This window comes from Topomyia yanbarensis, chromosome 1 (assembly GCF_030247195.1).
Source record: "Topomyia yanbarensis strain Yona2022 chromosome 1, ASM3024719v1, whole genome shotgun sequence".
NCBI lineage: Eukaryota > Metazoa > Arthropoda > Insecta > Diptera > Culicidae > Topomyia > Topomyia yanbarensis.
In genome coordinates this window covers 71,662,120-71,676,551 of record NC_080670.1, presented here as the reverse complement: position 1 = coordinate 71,676,551, position 14,432 = coordinate 71,662,120, and the positions used below count along the sequence as shown (strand labels likewise).

At 37.3% G+C, this 14,432-nt stretch overlaps 1 protein-coding gene across 1 annotated transcript in view; it reads left to right on the top strand.

Annotated features, from left to right (window-relative positions):
• The window catches only part of LOC131677913 (thioredoxin domain-containing protein 17-like), an 88,399-nt gene extending 75,177 nt beyond the window's left edge, over positions 1-13,222 (top strand). The window contains exon 2 of the mRNA XM_058958016.1: positions 12,932-13,222. Within this exon, the coding sequence (XP_058813999.1) occupies positions 12,932-13,167 (236 nt within the window). The 3' untranslated portion in view covers positions 13,168-13,222. The remainder of the gene's footprint in view (positions 1-12,931) is intronic.
• Positions 13,223-14,432: the final 1,210 nt, after the last annotated feature.

Here is a 14,432-nt window from a genome sequence, read left to right as displayed (position 1 = left end):
CAAATAAAGTAAATTAAGGGCCAAATCGGATAAAAAAAAGTTTTTGGACTTACTGTAAATTGTACTTACTCTACAGTTAATAGCCAGCAGAAGGTCAAATGCGCGCGTGGAATGTCAGCATTAGAGAGTTAAGGCGAATGCCGTATACATAATATGTTCAAACCTTCACCAAGCAGGTTTCTTAGCGTGGAGTTTTCGCAATAAGCCTGCAATTGCCACGTATGATAATATCCCACAACGAATGTAGTGCCAAGCAGCGATGCCACATGTTTTTATGAAATGTCTGTAGAAGAATTATTAAAATGTCTGTAAATGTCTCTAGATGGTTGAGTAAATCCTAGTTACACTAGAATATTAATTTAAAAATTGATTGAAATTAGAATACTATTAATGAAGGAATCACTCGTAGACGAATACAGTTATTCTAGTTCAATTTTGCTAAATACTATTACTCTTTTAAAAGTCTGTAGATTTCTAACTACGTCTGTAGGAGGCTATCAAAAGTCTGTAGAATTCCTGTTCCTTATTACTGAAATGTCTGTAAATCTGGTATCGCTGGTGCCAGGACATTACTTTTAATGGAGCATTTCACTAGTTGAACTGCGAAATAAGTGTAAAATCATTTAGCTGAACATAAAATAAACCGATCTTAATGTGGATGTACAAATCCCGTCATACATGCAGCAGTTATACAATTAAACTGTGTTTATAACAGCATATACATAGATGATATGTAAAAAGTTATCCCAGGTTGCCCCAAATGAACGGCAGAAACATATTGTATCAGTATCCAATAAGCCAACATCATCTCCTTGACACAACAACCAATGCTATTAAAATCGTCATCGTCAATCGTACTACCGCTTACCAAAAGAAAATTAAACAAATGATGAATTTATCTGAGCCCGCCACGCATAATTTAAAGAGCAAGAGAGCGCAGTCTTTCGCACTCAACCACCCCTTCACACGCGCACACTTGCAATCCGCGTATTGAACTCCGAAAAAAGAGCGTTCTGCCTTTTCTGCGATGTGCGCTGATCATTGTATGATCATTGCATTGGATGGAACCATGCCTGGAGGCAGTCATTGAATATATTCCAACCGAAGAGTTTGAGCTGACACAAAACGTAGCAGCTACTACGAGGTCAGAAAGCAAACTGACGAATTTTCTCTTATGTGCCGTTTTTATACCTGGCGAAGTTCATTTCGTAAAAAAGAGGCAGTGCTAGCAACGCTCGCTGCTTGGTTGAATTGTATGGACCAATCAGCGCAGATAATTACCACCTTTACAAATTACATTATTTTCGTTATCTATAATAGACGTACATTTTACGGGTTCAAATACAATTTACGTGCACATATTACCGATCTGATAGTGCAAAAATATAGCGATTTCGATCAGTACAACGGAAGTTATTTGCATTTGAAAACTGGGAAAATATCTCAGCAGAAATTTTTGAAAAGGGACCCCCATATTGAAACGTTAGAAGTATTCTACTTCAAAAATACAAAGTACCATTCAAGGACACTACACATCCCTATACTTATGATTCTTTTTGTTTTTATGGTTTAAATTGAGCTGTTGTACAGGAATTGTAGTCACGGCAAATCTCCTTCAGAAAAAGATGGGTGGGTAATGTCAGAGACATAACCGGAGTGAAGTAGAATACACTTTAGACCGGTACATTCTGCTCTGGAATAAGCAATTTCTATGCGACTTTGTCGACTTTAGCACATTCATAGTTGATTTGGAGTATTTTTGGAATTATCAAGTTGACAATTTGCAACATTCTTTGAAAATATTGTTGAACTTTTATGAATGAAGGCACGCAAACGAGCGTTTGACCGTCGTCCTACTACCAGCATCAGAGAAGTAGCAGATCAGCATTTTTCGCTACATGGCCTGTACCAAACAAACCGCTCGTAAGTCCACCGGAGGAAAGGCTCCCCGCAAGCAGTTGGCAACAGCCCCCTGGCAACCCTATACCATCATATGGAGTTTGACAGCGACCGACATATATGGGGTGTTATAGCTATAAAGCCCCAAACAAAGAATTATGTTCGGCACTATGCTCGATATTCAAGCATTCCACACGACGTTTTGCATCTTGTGGGATGATTTAATAATTTAATTTAATTGACATTTTGTAACTAAATACAGCTTCTAATCATTCGGTTCAAAATCAATGTTTTGCCTTTCATGGCAGTGATGCTGGCTGTACAGAGACGTCGTCCTTGACAGGGGGCTGGTTGGCAACGAAGGCCGTGTAAAAGTGCCCCAGTCACGGTTGGCGTTAAGAAGCCTCATCGCTACCGAACAGAAACAGTCGCCCTGCGAAAAATTCACAGCTATCAGAAATCGAGCGGGCCTAAATTGTGACCCAAAATAAACCACAAACCAACAAGTTCTTTTCAGGACCAGCCAATTATAAAGTATTATTATTATAAATGAAATTTTCCATTGCCTTACAACCTCCCTCCCCCTTTCCTCCCGGCTTGAATAACTATCAATCTTGATGATGCTGTGCGGCGGGGGCACTAGTTTTTATTATAGTGGAAAATTTAGGTTTGCGCGTTTTTCCCAAAAGTTTTTTAGCTGTGCGTTTTCAAGGAAGTTGTAGTTGAATTCAAAATAAAATAGTTTATTTCTATTGTCAGAGATGGACCTTCCAACGAAAACTAGTCTGGCTCGCTCTGAATCGAATTGTATGGACCAACCACTGCTTTCACAAAATCTGTTATTTTCAGTAATTGAACATTCTACACAACTAGTCACCACTATTTCCAATCAGCGCAAAAATCGAAGATTTTCATTCAGTACAATAGCAGATTTTCACTTTTAGAAAAACAGGCAACATTCTGGCCGAAACGGAGCACCTATATCGAAACGTTTGAAAACGTTCGATTTTTGTAAATTGAATCATTACACTAACCTGTCTACAAATCACACAAATAACTTTTTTATTTTGTGCCATTCTACTTGAAAGCGACGGTATTGTTCACAAGTGGCTCACTTACCATCCAACGCCCTTGGCAAGCCACTTTCTGATGCTTGTAATAACAAAATTTCAATTTCATTCTTTGTCGATAAATTGATGGCCCTGAAAAGGGCCTTTTGTTTGGGCAGTGTTCGGAATTTACTTGGAGCTGGTGTATATGGTAATAGTTTTGGTGCCATCGAAGACGGCGTGATTGGTCAACTCTTCTAGCAGCAGCAAACGGACGACGGTTTGAATTTTGCGGGAGATGCTGCAAACGAACTGCTGCATGCTGATGCTGCAAACGAACCGATCGTGAACAACAGCATGCTGAGTTTTTATACCTGACTACAGCACAATGTAAGCTCGTCCTTTTTTGTGTTGTCCTCAATATGTGTTTTTCGTAGCTCCACCCCTTCGTTGGTCGACCACATATTTTTGATAAAGAACAAAATTGAAATTGTGTTTTCAATACGGAGGTTATCGAACACTCAGGGTAAAAAGAGTAATGTAATACGTGTAGTAATGTAGTCAGGTATAAAAACTCAGCATGCTGTTGCTCACGCTCAGTTCGTTTCCAGCATCAGCATACAGCAGTTCGTTTGCAGCATCGCCCGCAAAATTCAAACCGCCGTCCGTTTGCTGCTGTCAGAAGAGTTGGCCAAGCACGCCGTCTTCGATGAAACCAAAACTGTTACCATATACACCAGCACCAAGTTAATTTCGAACACTGCCCAAACAAAAGGCCCTTTTCAAGGCCATCAATTTATCGACAAAGAATGAAATTGAAGTTTTGTTATTACAAGCATCAGCTTGTCAAGAGCGTTGGATGGTAAGTGAGCCACTTGTGAACAATACCGTCGCTTTCACGAGAATGGCACAAAATCAAAAGTTATTTGTGATTTATAGACAGTTTAGTGTGATGATTCAATTTACACAAATCGAACGTTTTCTAACGTTTCGATATAGGTGCTCCGATTCAAAATTTTCGGCCAGAATGCTGCCTGTTTTTTCAAACGTGAAAATCTGCTGTTGTATTGAATGAAAACCTTCGATTTTTGCGCTGATTGGAAATAGTTGTGACTAATTCTGTAGAATGTACAATTACTGAAAATAACGGATTTTGTGAAAGCAATGGTTGGTCCATACAATTCGATTCTAAGCGAGCCAGACTAGTTTTCGTTGGAAGGTTCACCTCTGACAATAGAAATAAACTATTTTATTTTGAATTCAACTACAACTTCCTTGAAAACAGCACAGCTAAAAAACTTTTGGGAAAAACGCGCAGACCTAAATTTTCCACTATAATGGAAACTGCCTGTGCCCCGCCGCACAGCATCATCAAGATTGATAGTAATTCAAGCCGGGAGGAAAGAGGTTGTAAGGCAATGGAAAACGAAAATTTCATTTATATCTTACTGGAATATAATTGGCTGGTCCTGAAATAAAACTTGTTGGTTTGTGGTTTATTTTGGGTCACAATTTAGGCCTGCTCGATTGCTGATAGCTGTGAATTTCTCGCAGGGCGACAGTTTCTGTTCAGTAGTGATGAGGCTTCCTAACGCCAACCGTGACTGGGGTACTTTTACACGACCTTCATTGCTTACTGCTTGCGGGGAGGCTTTCCTCTGGTGGACTTACGAGCGGTTTGTTTGGTACGGGCCATTTATCAACAAAGAATCGAATTGAAGTTTTGTTATTACAAGCATCCGAAAGTAGCTTGCCAAGAGCGTTCGATGGCAAGTGAGCTACTTGTGAACAATATCGTCGATTTCACGTATTTCACAAAAGAAAAAGTTATCATTTGTTTGTTTGTTTACAGTTTCGTGTTTACTAGGCGCATTCAAAAAAGGTTTCAATTCTCAAACATTTTACCAAGGTACCGTATTACATTACTCTTTTTACCCTGAGTGTTCGATAACCTCCGTATTGAAAACACAATTTCAATTTTGTTCTTTATCAAAAATATGTGGTCGACCAACGAAGGGGTGGAGCTACGAAAAACACATATTGAGGACAACATAAAAAAGGACGAGCTTACATTGTGCTGTAGTCAGGTATAAAAACTCAGCATGCTGTTGATCACGATCAGTTCGTTTGCAGCATCAGCATGCAGCAGTTCGTTTGCAGCATCTCCCGCAAAATTCAAACCGTCGTCCGTTTGCTGCTGCTAGAAGAGTTGGCCAATCACGCCGTCTTCGATGGCACCAAAAACTATTACCATATACACCAGCTCCAAATAAATTCCGAACACTGCCCAAACAAAATGCCCTTTTCATGGCTATCAATTTATCGACAAAGAATGAAATTGAAATTTTGTTATTACAAGCATCAGAAAGTGGCTTGCCAAGGGCGTTGGATGGTAAGTGAGCCGCTTGTGAACAATACCGTCGCTTTCAAGTAGAATGGCACAAAATAAAAAAGTTATTTGTGTGATTTGTAGACAGGTTAGTGTAATGATTCAATTTACAAAAATCGAACGTTTTCTAACGTTTCGATATAGGTGCTTCGTTTCGGCCAGAATGTTGCCTGTTTTTCTAAAAGTGAAAATCTGCTATTGTACTGAATGAAAATCTTCGATTTTTGCGCTGATTGGAAATAGTTGTGACTAGTGTAGAATGTTCAATTACTGAAAATAACAGATTTTGTGAAAGCAGTGGTTGGTCCATACAATTCGATTCAGAGCGAGCCAGACTAGTTTTCGTTGGAAGGTCCATCTCTGACAATAGAAATAAACTATTTTATTTTGAATTCATCTACAACTTCCTTGAAAACGCACAGCTAAAAAACTTTTGGGAAAAACGCGCAAACCTAAATTTTCCACTATAATAAAAACTAGTGCCCCCGCCGCACAGCATCATCAAGATTGATAGTTATTCAAGCCGGGTGGAAAGGGGGAGGGAGGTTGTAAGGCAATGGAAAATTTCATTTATAATAATAATACTTTATAATTGGCTGGTCCTGAAAAGAACTTGTTGGTTTGTGGTTTATTTTGGGTCACAATTTAGGCCCGCTAGATTTCTGATAGCTGTGAATTTTTCGCAGGGCGACTGTTTCTGTTCGGTAGCGATGAGGCTTCTTAACGCCAACCGTGACTGGGGCACTTTTACACGGCCTTCGTTGCCAACCAGCCCCCTGTCAAGGACGACGTCTCTGTACAGCCAGCATCACTGCCATGAAAGGCAAAACATTGATTTTGAACCGAATGATTAGAAGCTGTATATAGTTACAAAATGTCAATTAAATTAAATAATTAAATCATCCCACAAGATGCAAAACGTCGTGTGGAATGCTTGAATATCGAGCATAGTGCCGAACATAATTCTTTGTTTGGGGCTTTATAGCTATAACACCCCATATATGTCGGTCGCTGTCAAACTCCATATGATGGTATAGGGTTGCCAGGGGGCTGTTGCCAACTGCTTGCGGGGAGCCTTTCCTCCGGTGGACTTACGAGCGGTTTGTTTGGTACAGGCCATGTAGCGAAAAATGGTGATCTGCTACTTCTCTGATGCTGGTAGTAACACGACGCTCGTTTGCGTGCCTTCATTCATAAAAGTTCAACAATATTTTCAAAGAATGTTGCAAATTGTCAACTTGATAATTCCAAAAATACTCCAAATCAACTATGAATGTGCTAAAGTCGACAAAGTCGCATAGAAATTGCTTATTCCAGAGCAGAATTTACCGGTCTAAAGTGTATTCTACTTCACTCCGGTTATGTCTCTGACATTACCCACCCATCTTTTTTTTTTCTAGCAATAAGTAATAAATAAATTTAAATTATTATAAGCTTCCTGCAAAGCTACGATGGGACCCTTAAAAGGATTCTTTTCCGCTGGGTACCCGCCGTAGCTTCTTGTCAAATTTTGTGTTTTGTCGGTCTCGTATTGTTTTTTTTTTGTTCTCAGCGTTTCCGCGATTCGTAACTTTGTTTTGTTGTGCTGACCTTTTTTTTTGTACGCTGAGAACTGATGTGTCCACTACCAGGGGGCTCCGTTTGTGAGCTTTTTGGCGTGGGGGTAAGAGGCGGGCTATTAAAAAAAATGAGCACAAAAAAGATAGATGAGGAAGTGTTTATTGGTGTTTGCTGACATTTAAAAACCCGTCGAATTGACGATTGGATGTAACACATTTTCTTTCGTAACATCACGACGATGTGACGTGTTCCTTTTCTCTGAATCGTTGCAACTATAATTTATACAATATTTCAGTGTACTTAGCACTGTCGATTGTCTGGCGCTTGAATTGTGCTCGCTTTGTCGAATAAATCCACTTGCTTAAGCCCAACAATACAAATATCATACTATAAACTCGGATCGGGCAACTAATTCCTTACCAAATTAAACAAAGCTAATCTGCCAGTTTATTTTTGTTTGTGATATATGTGATAAAAGCTGCTATTCTGGCTCCGTTAAATCACCATATTGAACCCTGTCAAATAAAAAAATGTGTCAAATGGCTCAAATCTATCCACAACAAATATGAAAAAAAAATTTCTTGATTTGATCAATTATTTCTGCTACAATAAAAAAAACTGTAGCGTGATTTTTTGACAACCCGTGAATAGCTCTGTAAATCCAAGCGATAACAGGTTATGGCATTTTATAAAATTGTTTGTTTCAGCCGTCTATAATACTTTCTTAAAGCTCTTAAAAGAAATTAAGGTGAAAAAACTATTTTGGGGGGTCTTTCACAAACAACGCCCTATATCTCGAAAACCAAAAGTCTCCGAAAGAAATTTTCCTGATAAGTTTTTCTACAACTTTACTGAAGTAAGTAGTTTTGAATCAGAATTTTTGAAGAAAATAAATTTCGTAACTCACTATTAGGGGGATTAGTTATCGATCCGATGTGATCGAAAGAAGGAGCGTTTAATTCTAAGAAACTTCCTCCAAGACCTCACATAGCTAAAATCAATAGTCCACTGTGGCACCACTATGGAACGGGGCGAAGATAGAAACCTATATGAGGAAAAGAACGCTATATGGGATTTCGCCAGGGGCGAAGATTAGAATTGAGTTTCAATTTGCGTTAATTTACCCCACATTTTAAAATTGTTCAAACTTAAGGAAATAAAGGTAATAATCGCGGATGTTCGTTGACATGTATTCCTACAATGCTCAAAAACATTTCTATCGAACATTCTAACACCTAATCATAATATTTATATAATTTTCCCTAACGAGAAAAAGTCCTCACCATTTTTAGTTTTCAGGAAAATAAGTGCTCTATAGGTGGTACTCTATGTACGATTAAAAATACGTTATGAAATATTATTGTTTAAATTAGGGTAGTTTTCACATTTTAATCGTCTTAGTTTGTATTTCAATAATAGTGCAAAGCAAAAGTTCAGATCGTAAAGCAGATAGAATTATTTGTAATTGTTCTACAAGGGGGGCGAAAATTGGGGAGGTGGCGAAGAATGATACTTCTACCCTAATATAGAATGTAAACTGAATGACGCTGAAAACATTTCCTAAATGTTCAAGTTATTTTTGGTAAAGAATTTTTCTTACCTTTCAAATGACCGAAATATCGGACGGCGCCGGTGGTTGAATGGTAAGCGTGACCGCCACTCATTCCAGTTGGCCTGGGTTCAATTCCAGGCGAGGTCGTTAAAATTTTTCTGATGCGAAAAAATCTGTGGTCACGTCTTCCTTCGGAAGGGAAGTAAAGCTGTTGGTCCCCGGTCTATGAGTTTGGTTGATCGATATCTAGTCCAGATAGTGAAGTCACCTCTCTGGCGTCGGTAAAGAAGAAGTAGATCCAACTTCTATACTCTTACTAACAAAAATATCCTCCTCCTGTGTTTCTTGTGGAGTGCGCAGTAGTATATACGGCCTCTAGCAAAAGTTAGTATCGTTCTAACCATTCCTTTCCTTCCGCGATCTACGTTCGGGCCTGGCCGGTATTGATCAATAGGACACATTCCGCGAGCTTGTACACCAGAAAGAGGTTTTTGTTTTGTCTTATTTTGGTATCACAATATTTTTTCTTCGATTGGGTAGTGTTTAAACCATTGAAAAGTTATGTAATCCAACTAATGACATTTCGACAAATAGTTGTAAAATATATAGAAAAATAAGTATTTCACGGAAAATGGCTCCTGAATTATTGACTTCTAAGAAAAGTTCTATTTCATGAAACCATTATTGAAATTTTTATCTGTTTAAAGGAATTTGTTCGTTATTGAGTGTAGAACAATAAAACTAGAAAGATTTTTTTTTTCTTGATTTGACCCATAATACTTTTTGAACTAATAGAAGTTTTGGTTGTTTTAACAACGCCACGAAAAATGCCAATTTTTTAATTTTATTAAGAAACTGAAATTTTGTTCAAATTTATATTCCGGATTCTCTTTGTATTCAAAAATACTTTTCTAAAAAGCCTACAATTTCTTTTAGTGGATGTGTGGAACTAAAGTTAGAACAGGATACACTTTGCGTTGTAACGTCACTTAATTTAACTTTTATCAGACGCTTGATTGATTTATCAGATGTAGTGTCAAATTGTACTTCGTATGGTTTATTGAAACGCTTTCAAGTTGTTTCGTAAACAGGAAATTATACTAGCGTGATATTCATAAATTCAGAATGTATATCCTTAAGTGCTTAAGGGGTTATATACCATCGACACATTCTTTCGTGACGTTACAACGATTTGACCAACCTTCATTCTCTAAACCTGTTATAACTTTTTCAAATGAACTCCTTCATCAAACCTAATTGTAGATTCAGAAAATAAACAAAATTTTATATAAGATTTGATCTACAACACTGGACGAGGTATTTTTAAAAAACGATTGAACAACTTCACATTTTATTTCTCTAAAAGTCGACCTACACTGTACTCTCCTAAACGCAGGTAATATGGTACGCTCCGATGCAATCACGCTAACAGCAACGTAGTCCAGAACATGCGTGAGGGTGAGGGAATTTCCGAATATTGTTCACGGGTTAGTATTTAGCCATGAATAATAATGCGTTCCCTGAATATTTCTTTCCTCCCAGCAATCAAACATTCCACACTTCGCCATCATCGACGAGACGCCCGTTATAAGGTTGTCCGCAACCTCCGTTGTAGTCGCACGTGCCGTCAGTTAGTAACTAACCAATTCTTCCGTTACAGTCCCAAATACATCGTCGAAGCAGCTACGTTATTGAAATGCCTGAGGTATTAAATCCAATATAGACGGGAATTTACCGGAAGTTGTAAAAACATAATTGGGTGTACAGAGGCCTATCTGAGTGGCCGTTTGCTGACATTTAAAAACCCGTTGAATTGACGATTGGATGTAACACATTTTCTTTCGTAACATCACGACGATGTGACGTGTTCTTTTTCTCTGAATCGTTGCAACTATAATTTATACAATATTTCAGTGTACTTAGCACTGTCGATTGTCTGGCGCTTGAATTGTGCTCGCTTTGTCGAATAAATCCACTTGCTTAAGCCCAACAATACAAATATCATACTATAAACTCGGATCGTGCAACTAATTCCTTACCAAATTAAACAAAGCTAATCTGCCAGTTTATTTTTTGTTTGTGAAATATGTGATAAAAGCTGCTATTCTGGCTCCGTTAAATCGCCGTATTGAACCCTGTCAAATAAATAAATGTGTCAAATGGCTCAAATCTATCCACAACAAATATGAAAAAAAATCTTGATTTGATCAATTATTTCTGCTACAATAAAAAAACTGTAGCGTGATTTTTCGACAACCCCATATTGTTATTCGAGTAAATTATCATTAAAACGGCTAAATGTGATAAATATTTAAAAAATTTCTCAAAACAATAACACCAGCGTATATTACAGAGTTATAGAAAAGTTGAAGATTTTCGTGACGTTACAACGCAATGAGTTATCGCTTTTCTGAAAAAAGAGCGTTGTAACGTCACGAAAGTTAAAAATGCTTAATAAGAAACAAAACAATAAAAAAATATATTTAATGACACCTAGTTATTCGTATGCTATTTAGAAATACATCATAGAAGATTTGTTCTTGATAAAAAATGTTATAGAGCAGATATTTTGACTTTTATAGAAATACGTTGAAAGTTCTAATTTGTGACGCGTTGTAACGTCGCGTCACATTATCGGTTATAAAACAATCCTCTTTCAGTATATTCAGTTTATGTTTATTGAATATTTAGTGAAATTTTGTCTTCTTTCCGAATCTGTAATAAGTTTTGATGTAGGCGTTTATTTGATAAAGTTATAACATATTAATGGAATGAAGAATCGTCAAATCGTTGTCACGAAAGAATGTGTCATAAACACTTTAGGATTACCAGAAGTTGCACATTGAAAGATGTTCCGCTACTCCCAAGCATAATTATCTTCTTATTCTATGTGCAACTTCAGCTAGTCCAGATCGATAACGGAGTAGCAGCCAGGGGTGGTCGCACAAGCTCAAGCTCAAATGACCGAAACATCGTATTCAGTACGTAGAAAATAAATTCAATTCTCTTTGGACCAAACAGCGCACCATTAACTTGAAGAAATTTCTTTTTAGAAACAAATTTGATTGTAACCTTATTTAAAAAAAAACGGATTAGTTATTTTGATTGGTAAATGACATTCTCATTAGAATCAACAAAAATAATAGAGTTAAATAAAGGTGTATTCTCGGGTGTATTATCATTGATTCAAATCAAAACATGTTTCTGTTATATATCAAGAAAAAGATCAGTTTGATCTAAACAAATGCTGGTTTGTTTCAGTCATAATTCAATGTAAAATTCAATTAGAAGTGTTCGATAAATGTAAATATTTTTTTTGTTCATTGCAATCACATTTTTGTTTGAGACAAGCACTCTCCGAGTACTAAATAGAACTGTACTTTTCGTTGTTTCAAGTTGGTCTCATTTTTTTGCTTCAATATAGTTGTTACGATTAGATCAAACAAAGAAATCAGTTGTTTCAATAATCAAAGGAGAGCTCGTTTAGAATTAATAAAAATGTTCTTTTGAAATGAAGATATTGCCTATCCCGAGATAAACTAGCGTTTCGACGATTTGTTGCTATATGTGACACAAATGAGTGCGAACGAAACAAAAATAAACGTCAAACCGTTTTTTCGCTTGCACCAATGCAAAGTGAACATGCGCGTAATTCGGCGCACGACTTGGTGGCGCAGGGATGAAATGTTTCGATGTGGATTTTAGAAAAGATTAGCAATATATTTTGTTTAGATCAAAATGGCGTGTACCGTAAGGAATAACTAACATTTTGTTGAAATCAAAACACATATGCTGTTGATTTTCAACAAAGTGAACAATTTTATGTAAAAAAGTCTACTTTGTTTCAACAATGTTTCCAATTAAAACACAAACAGAAAGTTTTATTGAAATTAACGTAAGAAACATATTTAATTAAACCATATAGGGTGATGAGCCTATTTACACCAAACTAAGCAAGGTGCCTTACTAATTCGTTAATTTTTTGCCTTACAATCAATGGAATGCGTACAAATTGACATCAACCGCTTTGCTTCGTTGTTAAGAACCAATATAATAACACAAATGCGTTGAAAACAGTAAAATTCTCGTGTTTGAGCACAATGAAAACTCGAATTGAGTGCCCCTATTGTTGCACTACCATTTGACTCAATGTGTTGAATAAAGATGGCAGACACTGCTCTAACCAACGGCTTCAAATGGGTAGGGTGATAACAGAAACATGGTGCAAATAGGCTCATCACCCTATTGGTTTGAAACTAGCAAACTTCAAGTTTGAAATTCAACAAAACGATTCCTAGATTCAAACATACTTTATTTTCCTGCGTGTAGATTTCATTATTGGTACCAGTCAAATGATGACGAAAGTATTTTCTTGCATTGATGATGTAGGATGGTTGTTCTATTTTAATTGTTTTAAGATAATCACGAGATTAAATATTCATAAGATTGACATTTCTAATGATATATTAACAATTGTTTTAGCAAACCCGTTCATCGAAACTGCATTGAAGAAAGCTCCAGAAGATTCACATTTCATCTACGTGGATGTTGGGGATCGATCCACATGGAAAAATATGAACAACCCGTTTCGTAAGAATACCGACACACATCTTAGTGTTATTCCTACTTTGATACGTTGGAAGCAACCACAACGACTAGAAGGCGAGCAATGTACTAAGAGAGATTTGCTGGAGATGTTTTTTAGCGATGAAGAATAATTGTATAATGTTTTATACTGCTACATATTGTATGTAATAAATGCGATTAAACATACCTTTTGAAATAGATTACTTCTAACGTTTCTATATACACGCAGAATTTTATTTCTATCTGCCTCTCGTTTCTTCTGCTGTAAATTTTATGCATTGGACATATTCGGTCTATCCACTCATTGAATGCTTACTAGAAGTATATGCATGAATATGCATAAAAATCTCAGCAGAAGAAAAGAGACGGGAATAGAAAATCTGCTAACTATGCATATTTTTGTTTCACAGGGAATCCTGCTTCACAATTTTCTGCCGAAATTTTACCAGATTTTTTAAACGTGAATATCTTCCCACAGAGAACAGACGTCCATCTTCAGCATTAAACTTGTGTAAAATCTCTAACGGTTTCGAAGGTAGTTGGGATATCCAAACTAGGTGCGCTACTGTCGTCATGTTTTTTCTGGCTGAGTTCGACTGAATTGACACGGGTTATTCCTCTACCCAGTCAAAGTTTGACTGGGTAGAGGAATAACCGCTGTCAATTCTGTCGTACTCAGCCACAAAAAACATGACGACAGTAGCACACCTGGTTTAGATATCCAAACTACCTTCGAAACCGTTAGAGATTTTACACAAGTTGAATGCTGAAGATGGACGTCTGTTCTCTGTGTTAGTTTCATCTGAAAGGTATAACGCCCCCATAAGCTGCTATTGAATTTTTAGTTGATCCGACTTCCGGTTCCGGAGTTACGGGTTGAAGAGTGCGGTCACACAGCAAATTCCCATATAAGCTGGTACCACCATGATGTTCAAATGATGTAAAACATATTAAAATTTATGTAACATTACTCTAGTTCGCGGGTCTGGATCACTAATGATCAATCAAAGCAGTTGTGACCACATTGGCCACCTATGACGGTTCATGACGCCCCCGGGGAACCCGCCAAGTTCCTAAGCTAATATCACACCCATTCCCCAACGAATTCTCTACCGATTTTCACAAACTTGATTTCAAATGAAAGATACAGTAATACCATTGACTGCTGCTGAATTTCATTCGGTTCTGACTCTTGCTTCCGGATTTACAGGGGTGTTAGTAAGGATACACTGGAATTTCCCATATAAATCGGTACAATCGTAATACCTCAGAGGCTAAAAACTATTGAAATGGTCACCAAATTACTTCTAATCGCAGATCTAGATCACTGATTGCCAATCAAACATTCTTTGAATATATTGTCCACTATCGACGATTCCGGAAGTCCGGAATTCCG